Raw genomic sequence first — 22,541 nt, forward strand, 5'->3', positions numbered from 1 at the left:
GGCCAAAATAACTGTGAGTGGCTGTGGGTGCAGACAAATATCATGTCTTGTCCTTGGTTGAGTCAAAAATGCAGTTAGTGTATTAAGTGATGGTTTCATCTCTTAGGGCAGAAATGCATTTCTCTTTTTGCTAATCTTATTTTATATCTTAACTTTTCTGAGAGTGCTATAGCCCATATCCTATTTAACCACATTCTCTAGTTTTTTTCAATGTACTGACTGTTTTGAGTATTGTGGCACATAGCATGAGTAATATAAGATTTTTATTTACCCAAGTCCTTATTCTTATTTTCAGATACAGAGATCAGTAGTAAAGCTCCCCTTAAGTGCACTGTTTTCCCGACCGTTTGTTTGATCCATGATAGAAAGTGGCAAAACTATGAGGAAGAACATGTGCACATGGACAGGGTACATAGTTTGCTTTTGCCTGAGCCTATAGGGAAAGGCAAGATTTGACCCTGTTTTGCCCCACTCCTAAGCTGAGTGCAAACTACATTATTTTGCACTGAGTCGAGTAAGCCAGGGACAAAGTGGGAGGAGATAAGCAAAACTGGAACATTTAAAAGCAGTTGAATAAGTGGGATGATTGTAAAATCAGGATTGTGGGATCATAGAGTTAGAAGTGACCGCAAGGACCATTCAGTCCAAGCCCTTATAGATTCTGTCAAACTGGGACAGTTGGAGGGTAGGTTTTATAGCTTGTTTCGCATGTCACCTGCCTCATTTAACAACTTTCAGAAGTAAAAACAAGGTCCAGCATTACAACCTGACTCCTTTTAAGGCTTATGTTTTGTATTATGGATTGGCAGCCTGAAAGCAAAATGAAGGATATTGAGGATACCGTATATAGGGCAGCTTGGATTTATGTGCTAAGCATGCTCAGGTTGCTGGAGTCATTCTGGTTGAAGGATAAGTGCCTGCTTATTTGATCCATAATCGTGGACTATGTTTTTGTAAATAACATATATCCCCCCACCAAAATAAAGAAATGTCACAACTAAGGACATGAGATAAGAAAATCTGAACCAGAAATAACAATAATTAGTTATAAACTTTTATTTTCTCATTACAGATTTATTTTGCCCACACAGCCTTGAAGTGGATAGAGAGAATTAATCTGGATGGCACAGATCGTAAAAAAGTTATCCACGAAGCAACCCAGAGACCTGAAGGACTTACTGTGGACTGGATTAACCGCAAATTGTATTGGACTGACCCCGGGTATGCTTTCATCTCAGATATTATGGGACATTTAATGCCAGCATAAGGCATGGCAATAAAGAAGGACTAACTGAAATGCTGTTCTGAAATGTCCGTATGCTTTTGTGTGCTTAAGGCACGTCATAATATGAGGATTCAGCACCAGAAAAAACAATTATCCAGTGCTGAAGGGTCAGACAGACATTTGGTTGAATGCTATGCTAGATAGACATAGCTGAGTCTTGTTGTGGTGTGCCTTCAAGTCATTTCTGACTTGAGATGAACTTAGAACAGGGTTTCCTTGCCAAGATTTTTTCAGAGGGGATTTGCCTTTTCCTTCCATAGCCAGGAGGTCTGAACCCTGATCTCCAGAGCTGTAGTTCAGCACTCCAACCATTTACACCACATGAGAGCCAGTGTTTACATTTAACACTAGAACTGTAAATGTTGGGAGGAAAAGAAGACAGTTTTAGAAGTTTTGTATCATTTCATTGTTTTTGATTTCAGGGAGTTAAAGAGGAGTAATATAGTTTGGGGGTTACTTTGCAGTTTGGGGAAGCACTGACATGCTCTTGCAATATAATTATTGATGGCCTCCCCCTAAACTGGAAATTTGCTCTGAGTCTCCTTCAGGGTTTGAAGGGTGGGGTATAAATAGAGTAAATAAATAAATAAATAAATAAATAGGATTCCATGGGACTGAACCATGGTAGTTAAAGTGGAATAATAGCACTATAATTGCATAATGTGAAAGATATTCTACCCCTAAAATATTCTATTATAACTGCTGTTATTGTTATTGAAAGAATATCTACCCCTAAGATATTCTATTATAACTGCTGTTGTTGTTCATCATTTATATAACTAACAAAATGCTTGGGTCAAAGCAAAACATTAAAGCTCTTATCCAGCTAGTTTACAATCGGTATTGGAGGGACCAGCCCGAGAAGGTAAGGTCAGAAATGGAGTTTGATACAGATGAAAATAGAGCAGGTAAAGTGAATTGTTTGTAGCTGTAGCATTTTGTACTCCTGCATTTTGATTGTAGTTACAGCCTAAGCTTGTCTTTTGATTTAATACATTTATTGTAACAACAATCTAAATGTGTGTACATATTTCAGGAAGTTCTGTATTGAAAGCAGTAACCTCAATGGACGGCAGAGGAAAATAATTATTCAGGGAGAGATGTCTCACCCACGAGGAATTGCTGTTCATCCTTTCACTGAGTAAGATATACAACCTGCTTTGAAATAGTAGGTGTGGTGGAACTACCCAATCCAATCTAGTACTTGCCATATGTCTTGTACTACTGATAATTGCTGGTGGAGAGACTCCAAAGGAAAACAAATATTAAATTGTTGTTTAGATTTGTCTTTCGGTATACCTGCTGTATATTGCAGGGGTGGGCAACTGTGTGAGTTCCACTGGGAAGTTTTCTGTGCCTTGGATCCTCTAGTGAAAGAATACAGTGGGGAAAAACAGTGTGGGCTTGGCATTGTCTGTGATGGATGGGAAATCCAGGGAGCTGTCCAAAAAAAAAAAAACTTTCAAAATTCTAACTTTCCTAACTTATGAGCTAAGTCTTGTTGTGTTTACCAATGGTTTATATGCATTCTCTTTTTATTACAAGGTGAAAATGATTTTTTAAAAAATAGTTAAATCTACACAATGATTTATTTCTGTTTTTCTTCAATTGAGGCAAATATTTTGGACTGACCTAGGCATCAACCCAAAGATTGAAAGTTCTTCCTTACAAGGTTCCAATCGACGTATTATAGCAAACTCAAATTTGCTGTGGCCCACTGGAATAACTATCGATTATTTTGCGGACAAATTGTATTGGTGTGATTCAAGAAAATCTGTGATTGAGACCGCAAACCTAGATGGTTCTAAAAGGCAGATACTCACACAGAATGATGTAGGTGAGGCTTTGGGATTGATATTTAATTATTTTATGTATCAATAAAACCAGTTTCGGGGTTATTAAATGCCTTGTGAAATCTATTAACCATTGTGTGCAAGATTAAAAGAGATTCTTAATCAAGTTTTTGAAACCTTTATATCAAGCTGAATCCCTGGACCCCAAATATACTGTTATAATTATGTGACACATAACAGATTATATGAGTCCAAAGCCCTTTCTGGGTAAAAACACATCTGTTTATCAGTCAAATATTGCTGTCAGGACATGGATTGGGGTGGTTGTTTGACCTAGAGGACTAATTGTACCAGTACTGCTATTGCTTTTCATACACAATATTATTATGAAGTTGGAGGCTAGGCTGCTAATTCATTTAAATAGTCCTGGTTTATTCAGTGAATTTTGAGATTTTATACTAATTGACATAAGGGAGAAAAGGGGTAGAGAGAGGAAATATAAGAGTACCTTTAGTACTAACTCATGGGGGGGGGGAAGCACCTTCATTGTTATCAATCCACTTAGTCACTCTACTGAACTCTGACTCATTTTGGGCCTCAATCCTAGGGGAAAATCAAGATAACAACAATACTCAAATAAATATGTTGTCTTGTCCACTTGCTATACTGACTGGTTGGGGTATTCTGGAAGTGATGCCCTGTCCCAAAGTAACTTTACTAAGCTCTGTCTTTTTGCCAAAAGACATATGCTTTTTGCAAAAAGTCAGGTGACGGGGGATAAAATAAGGTAACACTTCAGACTTTGTAAAGAGGAAGGAAGAGAACTCCATGCTGCTCAAAAAGAATATCATTTAAATAAGGATTCTTATCACTGTACTACTGCCATCTACTGTCACTTCTTCTAGTGACATCTAGTGAATAGTGAGAGCATTATTATTATTATTATTATTATTATTATTATTATTAGATGCACTTATTGACCGCCATTCTCAGCCCTTACGGGCGACTCATGGCGGTGTACAGTACACATAAAAAGACAGTTACAGAGGCCAGTATCAACAACATATGACTATACAACAAATACAAACTACATAAAAATCCGCTTCGTCTCTTAGTAGAATCATAGCCAGTCTCATTTTCCTTATACCATTCCAGTTCTCATTACCGTAATGTTGTTGCTTAGCACTTAATTAAATGCCCTCTCGAACAGCCAGGTCTTAAGGCTTTTTCGAAAGGACATGAGGGAGGGCGCCTGTCTGATGTGTGCCGGGAGAGTGTTCCACAGCCGGGGGGCCACCACCGAGAAGGCCCTCTCCCTCGTCCCCGCCAGCCGTGCCTGTGATGCAGGCGGGATCGAGAGAAGGGCCTCCCCAGACGATCTCAAGGTCCTCGTGGGCTCGTAGGCCAAGATGCGGTCAGAAAGGTATTTTGGGCCGGAACCGTTTAGGGCTTTGTAGGCCAAGACCAGCACCTTGAATTGGGTCCGGTAGCAAATCGGCAGCCAGTGGAGCTGGGACAACAAGGGCGTTGTGTGCTCCCTGCTACCCGCTCCAGTTAGTAACATGGCTGCCGCGCGCTGGACCAGCTGAAGCTTCCGGGCCGTCTTCAAGGGCAGCCCCATGTAGAGAGCGTTGCAGTAATCCAGGCGGGATGTGACAAGAGCGTGTACCACCGTGGCCAAGTCAGACTTCCCGAGATACGGGCGCAGCTGGCGCACGAGCCTAAGCTGTGCAAATGCTCCCCTGGTCACCGCTGAAACCTGGGGATCCAGGCTCAACGATGAGTCCAGGGTCACACCCAAGCTGCGAACCTGCGCCTTCAAGGGGAGTGCGACCCCATCCAGCACAGGCTGTAACCCTATATCCCGTTCGGCCTTGCGACTGACCAGGAGTACCTCTGTCTTGTCTGGATTTAGTTTCAGTTTGTTCGCCCTCATCCAGACCGTTACAGCGGCCAGGCACCGGTTCAGGACCTCGACAGCCTCCTTAGTAGCAGGTGGGAAGGAGTGACAGAGTTGGACATCATCTGCGTACAGATGACACCGCACCCCGAAACTCCGGATGATCTCACCCAGCGGCTTCATGTAGATATTAAACAGCATGGGGGACAGTATGGAACCCTGTGGCACCCCACAAGTCAAAGGTTGTGGTGCGGAACAGGAGTCCCCCAATGACACCTTCTGGGTGCGACCCTCCAGAAATGACCGGAGCCACCGCAAAGCAATGCCTCCAAGACCCATTTCCGCAAGGCGCCCCAGAAGGATACCGTGGTCGACGGTATCGAAGGCCGCTGAGAGGTCCAGGAGCACCAACAGGGACACACTCCCCCTGTCTAGCTCCCGGCGCAGATCATCCACTAAGGCGACCAAGACCGTCTCGGTACCATGCCCCGGTCTGAAACCAGACTGTGCCGGATCCAGATAATCCGTGTCTCTCAAGAATACCTGGAGTTGTGAGGCCACCACGCTTTCCATGACTTTGCCCAAAAAGGGGAGATTGGAAACAGGCCGAAAGTTGTCCAATTTAGTGGGGTCCAGTGATGGCTTCTTCAACAGCGGCTTTATAATAGCCTGTTTTAGGCTCGCTGGAATCTTGCCTTCCCGAAGGGAGGCATTCACCACCACTGTTACCCACTCGGCCAATCCCCCTCTGGCCTCTCTCAGAAGCCAGGATGGGCAGGGGTCTAGGATGGACGTGGTGGGCCTCATTCCTCCAAGTATCTTGTCCACATCCTCGGGTTTCACAAACTGAAAAGAATCCAACAAAATAGGACAAGCAGGTGCTCTCGTTACATCCACAGAGTCTGCATCTAACGCGGCGTCCAGCCCAGAACGGATCAAGGCGACTTTGTCTGCGAAGAACCGAGCAAATGCTTCACAGCGCGCGACCGAATTGTCAGGGCTCCCACCTGCAGAGGCGGGAGTTAAAAGACCTCTGACAATCCGAAACAGCTCCGCCGGACGGTTCTTTGCAGACGCAATAGTGGCCGCAAAGAAAGTTTTCTTTGCGGTCTTTATTGCCGCGGCATATGCCCTAAGAAAGGACACAAACCGTGCTCGGTTTGACTCGCTCGGTTCCGAACGCCACACGCTCTCTAGTTCCCTCTTCCTTCGCTTCATAGCTGCCAGCTCCTCAGTAAACCAAGGGGCTGGTTTAGCTCGGCTACTTGAGAGGGGACGTTCCGGAGCAATCATGTCAATAGCCCTGGTCATCTCCCCATTCCAGAGAGCCACCAAGGCTTCGACATGGTCACCTACCGAGGTGGCGGGAAAATCCCCAAGAGCCGTCAGGAAGCCATTCGGATCCATCAGTCTCCTGGGGCGGACCATCTTAATGGGTCCTCCACCTTTGCAGAGGTTAGGGGGCGCAGTGAGCCTAAATCTGATCAGGAAGTGGTCGGTCCATGGCAACGGAGAGATGGACAACTCCTCCACACCGCCACCCTGTTCCCATCCCTGACAGAAAACCAAATCCAATGTGTGTCCAGCACAGTGGGTGGGGCCAGATATTTGTTGGGACAGCCCCATGGTTGCCATGGCAGACATGAAGTCCTGAGCCGCACCTGTGAGGGTCGTCTCGGCATGGACGTTGAAGTCTCCCAGCACAAGAAGCCGTTGAGACTTCAATGCCAGGCTCGAGACCACCCCCGCTAGCTCAGGTAGGGAGACTGTAGTGCAGCGAGGTGGACGGTACACTACTAGAATCCCTATACTGTCCCGGTCACCCACCCTCAGGTAGACGCTTTCGAAATTTGCGGTCTGCGGGATGGGGCACCTGGTCAGATGGATGGAGTCCCTATAGACCACTGCGACCCCACCTCCCCGCCCTCCGGATCTAGGTTGGTGCTGCACGGAGAAACCAGGAGGACAAAGCTGGGTCAGATTTACTCCTCCAGCTTCATCCAGCCAGGTCTCCGTGATGCACGCCAGATCTGCCCGTTCGTCCAGGATTAAGTCCTGGATCCAGGTCGTTTTTCCGTTGACAGATCTGGCGTTCAACAGCACCACCTTCAGACCGGAGGGTCCGCTCACCTGGTTACACCAATTTACCTTAGGAGACCGATTTGGAATTTTGATTATAGATAAGTGGTCCGAATTTGGCCGAATTTGAGGTCTCCTTTTCCCGCATCTCCTCCTTCCCACCACGACCTCTATGGGGGCCCCTCGGCTAGTGGAACACCTCCCCTCCTCCATGCCGCTATTTCTGGCTAGGGTCTTAATCACACTTTCACCAGCTGTTTGGGATGTTGGCGTTTTATCTTGCCAATTGTGCTGGCCTTCTTCATCCCCCCTCCTCCCCTCATTGTTTCCCACAGGTTCCAGCCCACTACCTCCCCTGCCCCTTCCACCAGATAATAGTGACAGAGACAGTAAGCATAGGAGGGTGGGGGACCACATGGATGGAAATGGACACTTCGGTAGATGAAGGGTACCAGAGGCAAGCGTTAGCCGCGAAATAGGATGGTCCTTGAATACTAGAGTCTTAAAGTGCAAAGTGCAAGGTAAATTCCGCGGCTACCGAGTAATTCTTAAGGTGCAAGGTTTTTAAAGTGCAACAAGATATTAAAGTGCAACAGCCTCAACAGAAAATATTTGGCCCTCTATACTACTAAAGTGCGGCAGGAGGAGTTGGGAGGGGTAAAGTGCCACAGTTGGTAAAGTGCAAACAGTTGGCTACGGAACAGGCGCCACTAAGCGCTATATTATGGTCTTATTACCACATTAGCAGCAGAGGTAGGACGGATTATACCGTGCAATGTTCGCAAAATGTACACAGTGGTCAGGAGACTGGCAGTTAGTAAAGTGCTATGATTCAGGTGTAAATAGCTGACGTTTGATGTAAATTGGCGGATGGACCTCCGGAGGTGGTCGACACGGTGGCGGTCAGCTCAGATGGGGGGGGGGCGCCGCTTGGCCGGTGGTGAGGGCCAGATGGAAAGGCAGTAGGGCCCGGGCAGAATAGGCAAAGGTGGAAAGCCTAGTTGGCCCAGCGGCCGAAGGAGACAAACAAGTCCAGATGGTTAGGCCGCAGGCCGAAGCCACCCGGCAAGGGACCGTCTCTCTTCGGCTCGATTTGGCCAGTTGGCCCGCGGCCCAGCAGCTTGCTCCGGCCCCTGGAGGAATCCTCGCCGGCAACTGGGACAACAAGGGCTTTAGCTATGAATAGCTCAGCAGATGGAAAAGCTGGCGCATTGGTAAGAAGGCCCGATGGAAAGTAGTCCAGGGCAGCCAAGCTGGATGGAAGGATTCAGGACCCCTGTGGCAGGAGCAGCAGCAGTCTGAGACTAGGCCAAGGCAGGTGCAACACAGCTTTATAGTCCCTCCCTCCTTGGAGGATTGCTGAGTCGCACCCAGTTGGAAAGGGCCTGGGGCTTCTCCTACTCACAAGTAGTCCAGGGCAGCCAAGCTGGATGGAAGGATTCAGGACCCTTGTGGCAGTAGCAGCAGCAGTCTGAGACTAGGCCAAGGCAGGTGCAACACAGCTTTATAGTCATTCCCTCCTTGGAGGATTGCTGAGTCGCACCCAGTTGGAAAGGGCCTGGGGCTTCTCCTACTCACAAGTAGTCCAGGGCAGCCAAGCTGGATGGAAGGATTCAGGACCCTGTGGCAGGAGCAGCAGCAGTCTGAGACTAGGCCAAGGCAGGTGCAACACAGCTTTATAGTCCCTCCCTCCTTGGAGGATTGCTGAGTCGCACCCAGTTGGAAAGGGCCTGGGGCTTCTCCTACTCACAAGTAGTCCAGGGCAGCCAAGCTGGATGGAAGGATTCAGGACCCTTGTGGCAGTAGCAGCAGCAGTCAAAATATACAACTTTATCACACGGGGCTTTTCCCCTGTCCTAGGACGCTGCCAAGATGCAGCCAGGATGGAGCCTGCTGGAGCCCATCAGATGATGCAGAGCTACTTCCAGCAGGGCTCTGTTTTGGATCTGTCTCCAAAGCATGGTCAGAGGCAGACCTGAGAACATGGGTGACTGTCCATTTTCTCATTCATTAAGCCAGGGCAAGTGCAGCAGGAAGCCAGGGCAGCCGGAAAATTTTCTGCAAAGTTAATGGGATGAAGTGATGCACTTGCCCCATGGTTTCTCTTGCTGCTGCACAATTTCCTCATCCTCTGGCTTATGGACCTACGTCTGATGAGGTCCATAGCCCGCCTGAGTCAGTATGCAAAGAGATCTAGTAGCATCCTTGAGACTGAGGGAAAGATGTTTGTAGCATAAGTTTATATAAACTGGTTGTTATATAAAGATTGTTGTTTTCTATTTCGTATGCAATCTATGAATATCTATGCAATCTATGAATATTTTTACTACAAACCTTTTTCTTTTAGTCTCAAAAGTGTTCCAAGATCTGTTTGCATATCTGAAGAACAAGATACCTCAAAGAAAAGTGATCTATATTACATGGAATAATGGGATCATATCTTCTTTTTCTATTATTTCTTCCTCTTCCTCCTCCTCCTCCTCCTCCTCCTCCTCCTCCTCCTCCTCCTCCTCCTCTTCTTTTCTTCCACAATTGTATATAGTGCTTTACAAGAATATGAAAAAGCAGACTGACAAAGGCATGATATATTGTATTTTTAGGTCATCCATTTGGCATAACAGTGTTTGAGGATTATGTTTGGCTCTCTGACTGGTCAAAGCCTTCATTATTGAGAATGGACAAGAAGACTGGCCTTGACAGAGTGCGCCTTGGAGGCAGCATGCTGCGACCCTCGTCACTGATTATTATCCATCCTTTAGCAAAACCAGGTATATTTCAGGGGTGAGACCCTGCAGTTACTGCGCATGTTACTCTGGCATTTGTTCAGTCTAGTCAGAGTTCCAAAAAGTTATTTTTCAGAAATTTATATCCCCCTCCTTCCTCCAAAGAAGCACAGGTACACCCAGCTAATAAAGCTTCTGACATATATGCTCTTTTTTACAAAGTCTTTTTTATACTTCCTAGACCCCCCCCCCCCTTTCCTCCTTGTCTTCTGCCTAGCTAGAAGGTTTTTTTAGGAGCATAAACACAAGGAAGGATGATGAAGGAGGTCTGCAGAAATACACTGTTTCAGTGTTGGGTTGCATCAGAGTGTTTGCAGCAAGTGATGCAAGAAAGTGTGAGATTGGCATCTTGTGTTTTGCTCTATCTGATCTTACTGTTGCTCTCTCTATCTGCTTAAAACAGGCATGATGAATAGCAGTTGCCTTCATAATCCCTTACTCAGCATGCATGAATAATAAACTGAGACAGAAGGGAACACAGATAAACCTGTCTCCCCAGCTATCACTGATACATTAATGAAACATGATCAAACATTTGGTCACCAAAATAGAAATCATAAACAAAATGGAATCTGGTGGAAGATTTTTTTTTAATCCCAAGATACATTTTGGAAGACATTCAAGTGTTTTCTAGAAGACTCAAAATGTTTCTGTTTATAATGCATGACTTGCCTGACTTGGTTGTTTCATTTGATGCATGGGTATTGTTATTTTTGAATAGTCAGTTTGTTGAAAAATGTTGAACTGCTCTTCTTCTTTTTTTTTTGTGGAGCAGAAATCTATCCATTTTCTTTCCAATGTTATTTCCGCCTCTAGCATCAAATTTCTGTTTAAAAAGTAATGCCCAAGAAGACATCTAGCTTATTAATGAAGTACACTCAGTAATTGCAAATTATGGAACAGTGGCTAATGATGAGTTCAGCAGCCTGACTTGCTCAATCATTTTTTATTGTTACAGGCCATATGTTTACGTCGAAGGAAGGTGCCCCAGCTAACAAGATGTCTGTACTGGGTACATTCCCCCAGTATCCCTTGGCTAACAGTGCATCCAGAGACAGCATCAAACAAGATCTACAGACAAAACAGGAGCTGACTGCGGAAATCGTGGTGTCTAGTAAAGATTGTTTTCTATTTTGTACTGGCACAGGAAGTAGGGAAATGATACATCTGGAGTTGGGCAGAGTGTACACCTTCTACCTGTCATAGTTTAGTAGAGAAAGTCCACTTTAATCATTTGTTGTCCCATTTTCTTAGCTAGTTTTTAAAAGGTCCTAGTTGCTCACTTTTCTTCCTACTTTCTCATTTCATCTTCTGCTTATTGCAGTTGCTGTAAACTGACTTCAAAGTGCAAAAGGGGTTTGTACTTTATCAAAAAACCAGAAGAGAGAAGAGAGGTCAAAGAGTTATCCATTGTCAGTACATACACACCAGAATTTCTTTGCTCAAAGTAGTAGTTCTTAGTGTATTTCCTCATCTTTTGAAAAGGGCCCCATGAGCCTAACACAAATCTATCCCCTAAAAATGGAAAATTGGGGAGACTTTGGATATGATTTTTGCTGATTTTTTAAAAGGTTTTTTTCTTGGGAACGGAAAAAATGGCTTTGAAAGGTTCCATGTTCCTTCAGGGTATACTTTGCCTATGCCAGTGTAGATGATATTGAGGTAGAGATGAACCAGGGTGGATGTAGTATAGGGATGTACTCTAGTTGAAATCAAGTCTAATAGCAAAAGGCCGGATCAAACAAATTGGCTCAAAACAACTAGCTATTCTGAGTTCATGCATGAACCTTGAAAAAAATTGACTTGTACTTTTTGTTGTCACTTTTTACCACAGACCGGGACCATTGCACATGGTTGGGATGTGACATCAATGCCCAATGCATTTCAAATGAAGGTGGTGCTACTTGTCAATGCCAGATGGGGTTCGTCACAGAAGGCCAATTGTGCTATGGTAATTTTAATGTTGTACTCCAACAACACCAAATTTAAATTCTGTGAATCCCAAATTCCCACTTAAATTCCCACTGGTTGGTGGTTTCCATGTAATTTAATGTACTAGAGATGTCAGCCTAAACTGTAAATGAGGCATCCAATCTATGACAAATTCAACATTTTGGATAGGTCCTTTACAGTTTAGACTGGAAAAGCTGGAACAGATTCTACTCTCCACTAACATGGCACCCACCTGCTGCTACTGTTAAAACACAGTTTTTAGTCCAAAGGTAGATGACATTACAATTAATATTTGTCTTCTTGTAAGAATCTAATAGTTTCTGAAATAAAACACTCAGAGTTGACATGCAGCAGGGTAATCCAAACCAGTTAGTAGCCAAACCAGTACTCACTGACTGTTCTGGTTGAGAAATAAGATCTTATTTGTTGATTCCAACACATAGTACACTCTCAGAATGATCAGAGAAATTACCAAATAATTGAATCTATTTTGAGAATCCTGAAATTTGCTTGTACAGCAATGTTACACGTCTTCCGCAGAAGCCAAATTGCCCTTGTTCATTATGAATACACTTACAAAATGTCACTTAAAAATTGCAATGCCAAATTGTTCTTTTGTTTCCTGCTATCTTTGTCTTTTCTCCCATTTTTGATACTGCTTGTCTTGTAGATCTTGATGAATGTGCTTCCAGAGTGGACCAGTGCAACCGGAGCTTGTCAATGTGCATCAATACTGAAGGCAGCTACTTTTGTGAATGTCTTGTGGGATATACAGAAGATGGCCTTCGTTGTTCTGGTGAGAATTACTGTCTAAGGGCAGTTACTGACTGCCTTCTAAAATCTGGCATTTGGGATTACTTGTTCATGCCATTTGACAGAAAGTATATGTGAAAATGGCCCTTGCTGATGGCAAAACTGCCCACCCATTAGCTAGCTGCAACTGATTGACCTCAGTATGGTTCTACATTATGTGGCCTTAGACCATGGTATGCGGCTTATATTGACACTGCCAATTTTCAGCCTTAGGCTTGGTTCACAGGGGCAGCGATTGTAGAGAGTAAGAGAGATATTTATTAATATACTAGCTTGGGGACCCGGCGTTGCCCGGGTTATTAGAGAAAGTGGGTAATGGCGGTTCTGTATGCCAAGTTTGGTCTTTATTGGTCTTTGGATAACGGCTGCATTATTTTCAGGAAGTGAGTGAAGGTACTTGAAGTCCCATCATCCATGGGCCATCCTCCTACAAACAGCAGCAGGATATAGAGTGGGTCATGGGGGCTCTGTGTGCCAAGTTTGGTCTTTATCAGTCATTAGATGAGGGTGGCAGTGGTGTCAGTAAGTGAGTGAAGGTACTGCAAGTCTCATCACCCAAAGTCCATCCCCTTTCAAACTGCAGCAGGACGTAAAGTGGGTCATGGGGGCTCTGTGTGCTAAGTTTGGTCTTGATCAGTCATTGGATGAGGATCACAGCAGTCTCAGAACATGAGTTAAGGTACTGCAAGTCCCATAATCCATAGTCTCCCTCAAACATCACCAGAATGTTGAGTTGGCCATGGGGGCTCTCTGTGCCAAGTTTGGTCTTTCTTGGTATTTGGATGAGTGTCACTGTGGTTTCAGGAAGTGAGTGAAGGTACTGCAAGTCCCATCATCCATTGTCCGTCCTCCTCCAAACAGCACCAGGATGTAGAGTCGCTCATGGGGGCTCTGTGTGCCAAGTTTGGTCTTGATTGGTCATTAGATGAGGGTTGCACCAGTCTTGGGAAGTGAGTGGAGGTACTTGAAGTCCCATCATCCATAGTCTGTTCTCTCCCAAACCTCACCAGAATGTTGAGTTGGCCATGGGGGCTCTGTGTGCCAAGTTTGGTCTTCATCAGTCATTGGATGAGGGTCTCAGTGGTTTCACTGAGTGAAGATACTCTAAGTCCCATCATCCATGGTGCATCATCCTCCAAACCATACCAGGATGTAGAGTGCATAATGGAGACCCGGTGTGCCAAGTTTGGTCCTTATCAGAAATTGGATGATGTTTTGCAGTGGTCTCAGAAATTGAGCGAAGGTACTGCAAGTCCCAAAATCCATGCACGATCCACAGTCAAACCTCACCAGGGCATAAAGTGGGTCATGAGAGGTCTATGTGCCAAGTTTGGTGTTGTTCAGTCATTGTTGAGGGTCGCAGCAGTCTCGGAAAGCGAGTAGAGGTACTTCAAGTCCCATCATCCATGGCATGCCCTACTCCAAACTGTATTAGGATGTAGAGTGGGTCATGGGGGCTCTGTGTGCCAAGTTTGGTTTTGTTTGGACATTAGATGAGGGTTGCAGCAGTCTTGGGAAGGGAGTGGAGGTACTTCAAGTCCCATCATCCATGGTCTGTCCTCCTCGAAAGTGCACCAGGATGTAGAGTGGGTCATGGGGACTCTGTTTGCCAAGTTTGGTCTTGATCAGTCATTGGCGAGGGTCGCAGTGATCTCAGGAAGTGAGTGAAATGATTGCAAGTCCCATCATCCATTGCCAAATTCTTCCAAACCACACCAGGATGTAGAGTGGGTCATGCAGGCTCTCAGTGTAAATTGTGGTCCTGATCCATCATTGTTGGCAGTTGTAATGGTCTTAGGAAGGGAGTTTAGGTACTGCAAGTCCCATCATCCATGGTTCATCCTCCTCCAAACTGCAGTAGGATGTCGAGTGGGTCATGGGGGCTCTGTGTGCCTATTTCGGTCTATATTGGTAGTGTTCTGACCCAGGCCCCCTTTGGCCTTTCCTTTCCTCTCTTTGTCATCTCGGAATGTTGGAAATGAGGCTGGCCAATCAGAGACCATATGCAAATTTCCTTCTGTCATGCCCCGTTTCTGCCATGAACCCTCTTCTCCACCAGGGGCTCCTATTGAAGCTGGCCAATCAGAGACCATATGCAAATAGCACCACAGCGGCAGCCAATCAGAACGCTGGCACATACACTTCCGCCCTCCCTCCGTCCTTCCTCTGTCCTATACAAACAAACACTCTTCTTTATTATATATACAGATTTACATCAAAGGTGAAGCATGTTCTGTGCTTGAGTCTACAAGGGGTGCTGTGGGTTTTAATTTTAAATTGGTTTTAATGATTTTTAACTGGGAATTTTTAAAATACTGTTTATATTTAATCCTGTTTTAATGTTCGTATATTTGTAAATTTTAAATGATTATGTTAATGCTTTAATGTTAAGCCCCTTTCAGTCCCTGTCGAGGGAGATAAAGTGGGGTTGAAGGAGGAGGAGGAGGAGGAGGAGGAGGAGACTCTCCATAGACAGTTCCTGGAAAAAATTGAGAGTAAGATTGACAAGGAAAAAACATGGATGTGGCTCAGAAATAGAACTTGAAGTTGGAGGGTCTGATTCTTGCTTCCCAAGAATAAGCAATTAGAACAAATGCCATCAAAGCCAGAATTGAAAAGTTGGCTACAGGTTCCAAAAGTAGACCCTACAAGGAAGCAGACGAAATGATGGATCACATACTCAGCTGCTGCAAGAAGATCATGCAGACAGACTACATGCAGAGGCATAATATTGTTACTCAGATGATCCGTTGGAACTTGTGCCACAAATACCATCTGCCTGTGACAAAGAACTGGTGGGATCATAAGCCTGAAGAAAAGTACAGAAAATGAACATGTCAAACTACTCTGGGACTTCCAAATTCAGACTGACAGAGTTTAGGAGCACAATACTCCTATTAAAAAGCCAAGTATGGATCATTGATTTTGCAATTCCAGGTGACAACAGGATTGACAAGAAGCAACTGGCAAAGCTGACACAATACAAAGATTTAAAAATCAAACTGCAAAGACTCTGGCACAAGCCAGCAAAGGTGTTCCCAGTGGTGATCGGCACACTGGGTGCAGTGCCTAAAGACCTTGGCCTGAACTTAAAAACAATTGGCACTGACAATTACCATCTGTCAGCTGCAAAAGGTCACACTACTCAGATCTGCATGCATTATTCGCTGATATATAATATAGTCCTAGACACTTGGGAAGTGTCTGATGTATGATCTGATACAACAGCCAGCATAGTGATCTTGTTTGCCATGTACTAATCTTGTTGTGTATATAATAATAATAATAATAATAATAATAATAATAATAATAATAATATAATAATACCGCTCTTGAGTCCTTTATCAATGGCCATGCTGAGCGTGCCTGGTAGGAGTTCTAGCCAAGCATGTCCCACCCTGTCTTAAACATGAAGAATTATTGAATTTTAAACTGCAGTGCTATGCAAATCTATAGCCTGATGAAAGGCATTGTAAGGAAGGCAAGAAGTAAGTCATTAGAAAATATTTCTTCCCCAAAGAAACACAGGTCAAAATGAAGATTCAAGAATTTGAATTAACATGTTAATTAATTTCTTCTAAACTAGCCTATGGGTCCTCATAAGCCACTGTAAAACTTGCAAGTTCTGAAAGTCAATTGCCATTCATTATCCTCTTATTTTAGCCACTTCCTATGCCATGTAATTTGCAACATCAACAATTCATCAATATTCAAAGCCTCCAGTTGTGAGTAGATGTTTTCTTCTCCTTTTGTTTGGCAGTGCTAATGGGTCTGTGTATATCAGTGAGAAATGAAAAGATGATCCAGCAGAGATTTATTGGAAAGCTGTACCATGTATTTAAATGAAAACGAGCATTGAGTCTGCCATAATAAATAATTTTATGTTAGTTTAATAGTCATGAGAGTCAGACAGCTGACATTTAAAGTCTGAGTACATTTAAATCTGTGTTCCTAATCAGATTCACTGATCCCCATAGCTAGAGGTCTGGCATTAAATCATCAGTACAGTGTCTCAGCGCATTATATCTGAGTTCGGCATTGCAATAAATAATAGATATAAGGATTGGTAGTTTTAGCAGTTTGTCATCCTACCCCTCTTTGGGTGATTCATACAGGATTGGGCTATTGCAATACACTTCACATGGCGTTTTCAGTCTACCGCTATTGCAAACTAGAACCTGGAAAATTACTTTAAAAAGCAACTGAATTAGCAACTGAAGTAAACCGAGGTTAAAAGGAGGGAAAGAGGGGGAAGAAGAGAAAGAAGCTGGGGCATTTTAAAAATACTTGACAAGGTGGAACAACAAAGGATTAATCAGAACTATTCCTACCATATGAGCTGAAGGATATGTGGTACACTTTTTAAATAGTTGCTTTAATTTCCTTGCTTTTCAAGTTCCTGGCGACATTGGCACCTCAGCACCTGCAAACAAAAGGAAATAGGTCGAGATGGCATTTGAACCATGGGATATTTCTTTTACCCATTTGATGAAGTCACATACCTTTAACCACAAGAGTAGCTTTGAAAGAGATGCCATTGTGCTGGAAAAGAGTGAAGCCAAACTTTGTCAAGTTAAAATCAAATCACCATTTTTCCATTGAAGGAGGAAGAAATCACAAGAATGTATATGTTCGAACTGAAGAGCAGAATGTGGCAACTAGGCTTCTTAATGGACTAAATGGACTTAATGAACTAAAACTGGGCATGTTTAGCCTGAAGAAGAGAAGGCTGAGAGGAGACATGATAGCCATGTATAAATATGTGAGAGGAAGCAGGGAGGAGGGAGCAAGCTTGTTTTCTGCTTCCTTGGAGACTAGGACGCGGAACAATGGCTTCAAACTACAAGAGAGGAGATTCCATGTGAACATTAGGAAGAACTTCCTGACTGTGAGAGCCATTCAGCAGTGGAACTCTCTGCCCCGGAGTGTGGTGGAGGCTCCTTCTTTGGAAGCTTTTAAGCAGAGGCTGGATGGCCATCTGTCAGGGGTGATTTGAATGCAATATTCCTGCTTCTTGGCAGGGGGTTGGACTGGATGGCCCATGAGGTCTCTTCCAACTCTTTGATTCTATGATTCTATGATTCTATGATTCTATGATCCCATCACCCATGTGTTTTGGCCTATAACTCCCAGAAATCCCCGCCAGTTTACCAGCTATTAGGGTTTCAAGGAGTTGAAGTCCAAAATACCTGGGGACCCACAGGTTGAGAACCACTGATCTAGAGGACAAACTGGGTTGTTGTATGTTTTTCAGGCCATGTTCTAGAAGCATTCTCTCCTGACATTTCACCTGCATCTATAGCAGGCATCCTCAAAGGTTGTGAGGTCAAAAAAATCTACATCAACCCAGTGATTCCACCCATGAAAGCCTTTGACAGTACATAGAGGACAAATGTATGCTGTCGCCGCTGGGCCTATAGCAATTGGCTTTTGAACAGGACGTGCTCTTTGTGCCCAGCAGGAAGCCGGCGTGCCTCGGATGAGAGGCCCTATGGGTTTTCCTATACAAAGTCTTTAGAAGCTTAAAAGTTTAACAAAGTTCTTTATTATTGCTTAGGTTTTCAACAAACAATCTTAGCTCTTCAACAAATCAAACAAATGTTTCTTAACTTGTCTACAATGGACAGGCAACTTGCTTGGAGAACTATTTCTTTTCTTTACGAGGAAAACCCTTTTTGACCCCTCCTTGGGCAGTCTGCTTTCTAGGCTTTGCTGGTGTGGCCCCTACTCCCAGCTCCAAATTGCTTCTTGGGTACCCTAGTAGACCTAGCAGCCAAGGCTCTGAAGAATTTCCAGCTGGAGTCCTTAGGATTTTTCCCACGAAAGTTGTAGGTCCGTTTCTGTAACCCCAACAAAGGTTGTGCTGTAAAGCTGTTTCTCTTAAAAGCTTTTCTTTAAAGACTGTTCTTAAAGCTGTGAGGCTGTAAATTCCCCAGCCAGAGCTTTTGGGACTATTTTCCCCTGGACCTTGTAAGAAACGAAGCTTCTCTACAGGTAGAAAACTTTCAAGTCCTGTAGTTGAGCTTCCAACTATAAGACTGAACTAAAATGGTTCCCTTTCTCTCCTGAACCAGGAAAAAAGGGCAGAACTAAAACTTAACGATGATAGACAGGTGGCTAGCCCCATGACTGCAGCCTAGCAGGAACCATCCAACTGCAAAATGCATGGCCAGAACAAGCACATGCAAACGCTCAAAGAACGAAAGGGAGTTTGGAGCTCTTGGTACAGCCGTACCAGCACAAAATGTTTGAAGGTTATTGCATTAGAGCATAAAATGGTGAGGAGGAGAACCACGAGCTCCTTGGAGAAAAGACTGGATATAAGAGAAACCAATGAAAGTGTGAGAACTGCATCATGTTTCTCCCACATCACGTCCAAAGTGACTTAGGACTCATTGACAAACATTGCATGACATCACAACTGCCAGAGTAAAGCTATATAAATCTCTGGCTTATCCAAAATGAATTTTTAAAATAATACTGTGTTTCAGAATCTGCCATACCTGCTACCACTGTGAGCAGAGATAAGACCACATCATCTGAACAGGACAATCCTATTGACTGCCCACCATCGTATTGTCTCAATGAAGGAGTCTGTGTTTATTTTTCAGCTCTCCAAGCTTTTGCTTGCAAGTAAGTACAGAACTCTTTCTCTCTTCCATGCAGTATTGTGAACACTTCTTTGCAATGAATAAGAATATTTTAATTGTGGCGCAATAAAATAGCATGCAGATATTTTTTTTACAAACTATGTTTGTAACATACCCAATAATATGCTGTTCCTGTATTTGTTGTTGATGGTATTTAACCCTTTTTTTAAATGTATGGTGACCCTAAAATAACTCTTATCATAGGGTTTTTTAAACAAGATTTGTTCAAAGAGAATTTGCCTTTGCCTGCCTTAGTGGGTGAGATATGAGACTTGTCTAAGTTCACACAGTGGGTTTCCATGGCCAAATGAAAATTTGAACCCTGGTCTCAAGTGTCGTGGTCCAACAGTCAAACCACTATACCTTACTGACTCACTGTTCTTGCATGTTATATACTGATATCAGGGGCTGTGTTAGTTGCAGTAATTGCTATCACAATTTTACACTAGATGGCAGTGTTTCTCCATTCATCATCAAGGTGTGGATGCTAAATTCCAAAATAAACTTCAGAGAAAATATTTTTGCCTTTCCTCTCTTGAACATAGCTGCATATTTTACAGCTTGTTTTGAAAAATAAGCTTCCCACGCAGAATAATGTTAACATGCTTTGTGTTATGTTATGTCAGCATCACAGATTAGAATACACAACTGTTTAACTGCCACAATACAGTCGACTCTCAGTTAACCGGACCTCAAGCAACAGGCAAAAATAAATAAATAGAAGAAATAATTTAAAATAAAAAATTAAATTAAATCAGTTTTAGCAGGATGTTACATGAAGTTAGGCTTATCTTTATTTGATTTTAATTACTCTATTTCAATATTAATATAAAGTCAAAATAGAGTTTATGGTATGTATATATATGGTATGGTTAGCCCCAGCTTCTGTCAAGCTAGCAGTTCAAAAACATGTAAATGCGAGTAGATCAATAGGTAACGGCGCTCCATGCAGTCATGCCGGCCACATGACCTAGGAGGTGTCTAGAAATGGAAATGAGCACCAACCCCCCAGAGTTGGACATGACTAAACTTAATGTCAAAGGGAAACCTTTACCTTTACTATACAGTATATGGAATATAGTATTCATTAGGCCTATTTTAATAGTAACGCTCAATCAACCAGAAACTACATTTAGTCAAAATCTGCCCCCATGAGAGTCGGTTAATTGAAAGTCTACTGTACATGTTTTCTTATGGGCAAGATTTTCCATCCCTCCATCATCAGCAACAGTGATACTGGAATATTTTCATGAATTTAAGGTGGCCAGATACAACCTTTCCACTGTTTGATGAAATTAGATCACTATAAAATCAAAGTACTGGTTATGATGATCATTGCCTTCTTTATTGCTTATTGTTTTTTGCCAATTGGACAGGTGTGAGAAAGGTTATTTGGGAGAGCGTTGCCAGTTCAGTGACCTGGAGTGGTGGACACAACAGCATGTGATGCAAGCAAAGAAACAGAACATTGCCACCGCTTCTTGCTTGGCTGTGTTGTTTATGCTTCTCCTCCTTGGAGTTGTAACTTTCTACTGCTACAGGTATGGCAATCTGGAGACTGTTGCTTTACAGCACTGGTGGGAATCATACATGATTTGAGATGCTGTTGGACTGCATTTTCCACCATCTCAGCCACTGACTGTGTTGACAATGGCCACACAGACTTACAGTTCAACAATTACTGAAGTATGGATGTGACATGAACTCATTAATATGTGGATCCTCAATGAAAAAGCAATGCCTTAACATTTGAGATATCTTGCTGAGGAAAAACTATCCACTTCTGGGCTTTACTTGGAACAGGCATTTCCCCAAAGATACGTAAAGTTTCTTCCTCAGAAAACACATCTGGGGCACAAATCTACCCATACATTTTGTAAACAAAGCACTGGTTTCTGCACAAAAGTATGGGGTTTTTTTTGGCACAGAGAACATATTTGGGAAAACCATATAGGAATCATTGCATAGGAAGTCACATGGTTATATAAATTGTATTTTTAATGCAAACATTCACCTAACTAATGCAAATGCTGTATAAAAAATTATGCCGTTTCCCTGCAGGTATTTTTGTGTGCTGAAACCAACATTTTTTCATAGGAATTAGTGTACAAAATGAATTGTCTGTGCAACAAACCTTTGTGTGTTGTTATACCAGTGGCTCCCAACCTGTGGTCGGTGGATCACCAGTGGTCCATAAGAATTACAATATGGTCTGCGGGCTCACCGTTACTACACCACTGCAATGAGAGTAACTGGTCTCTCGAAACCCTCTTATAATGCCGAGGCTTATTAAATATGCCAAAACTATCTGCTCTGAGACTCAGTTAAATCATGCCAGATCCATTTGCTCTGAGACTCAGTTAAATACTAAGTTGTAGGAATATAACTGAAAAAATACATATGTGTCTACACAATGATCCCAAATTAGCAATACCTGAGCAAAACTTGATAATGACTTGGAGATCTCTCATGCATAGGATTGTCATAAGTTGATACATAAGTTGAAGTTGACTTGATAATGGTTAACATTACAAATCAATATTCTTTCTAATGTAAAATGACTATGTTGCCTTACCCTCAACTAGGGAATGACTGCTAGATCCCTCCCAAATTGTATGCCATAGTTTGTCTTATTCTTGCTATTTTCTGAGGAAGCTGAGTGCTGTATGTGGATCAGGAATATGACATCGAGCCTCCTTAATGGATTCATGTGTTTACAGTAGAATGGTCATTTTAATATTACTGAAAATAGAGTCCATTTTTGTAATTTGGGGCTCTTGATTCATGTAGTCTCTCTTCTATCTAACTTTTCTGCAACCTGTTCCCACTTAAAAACAAAAAGAAGACGCCATTGTTTAGCCATGATTTACTTTCCTCTTTTGCCAACTGGTTTTAATCAATATAGCTGTTTATCTTGAAAGCAAGTTTTCAATTACACGCTTGACTGGGTTTGTACTACAGCTATTAGTAGCCTAACTAGATCAAAATGAAACCACTGATCTAAATCCCCCTTTAACTGGAGTCCAGAAACCAATATTTGGATTGGGATTGCTATTTCATTTTTACTCATACTCTGCTGTATTTTAAGTTGTATTGATTAACTTTTTGCAAGTGGGCCTGTTGAAGTCCTTCCCTTCATCCATAAAACATAAACTCAGATTGCCCATTAATGTGAGGCGTGCACAGGAAAAGGGTGATGCTGTGACAAGGCTTTTTAAAGACCTCACACATGCAGTCACACACCTATGGAGACACACGTTTTCAATTTTGCTTTTCCTTTTAGGA

At 43.1% G+C, this 22,541-nt stretch overlaps 1 protein-coding gene across 1 annotated transcript in view; it reads left to right on the forward strand.

The window, feature by feature from the left end:
- Positions 1–22,541, forward strand: part of EGF (epidermal growth factor) — a 53,556-nt gene that overhangs the window by 25,554 nt on the left and 5,461 nt on the right. The window contains exons 10-18 of the mRNA XM_067468387.1: positions 1,073–1,221; positions 2,322–2,426; positions 2,899–3,122; positions 9,658–9,825; positions 10,799–10,954; positions 11,675–11,791; positions 12,464–12,589; positions 19,098–19,239; positions 20,633–20,797. Coding sequence (XP_067324488.1) covers positions 1,073–1,221; positions 2,322–2,426; positions 2,899–3,122; positions 9,658–9,825; positions 10,799–10,954; positions 11,675–11,791; positions 12,464–12,589; positions 19,098–19,239; positions 20,633–20,797 — 1,352 coding nt within the window. The remainder of the gene's footprint in view (positions 1–1,072; positions 1,222–2,321; positions 2,427–2,898; positions 3,123–9,657; positions 9,826–10,798; positions 10,955–11,674; positions 11,792–12,463; positions 12,590–19,097; positions 19,240–20,632; positions 20,798–22,541) is intronic.

Source organism: Anolis sagrei, chromosome 5, assembly GCF_037176765.1.
Source record: "Anolis sagrei isolate rAnoSag1 chromosome 5, rAnoSag1.mat, whole genome shotgun sequence".
NCBI classification, from domain to species: Eukaryota; Metazoa; Chordata; class Lepidosauria; order Squamata; family Dactyloidae; genus Anolis; species Anolis sagrei.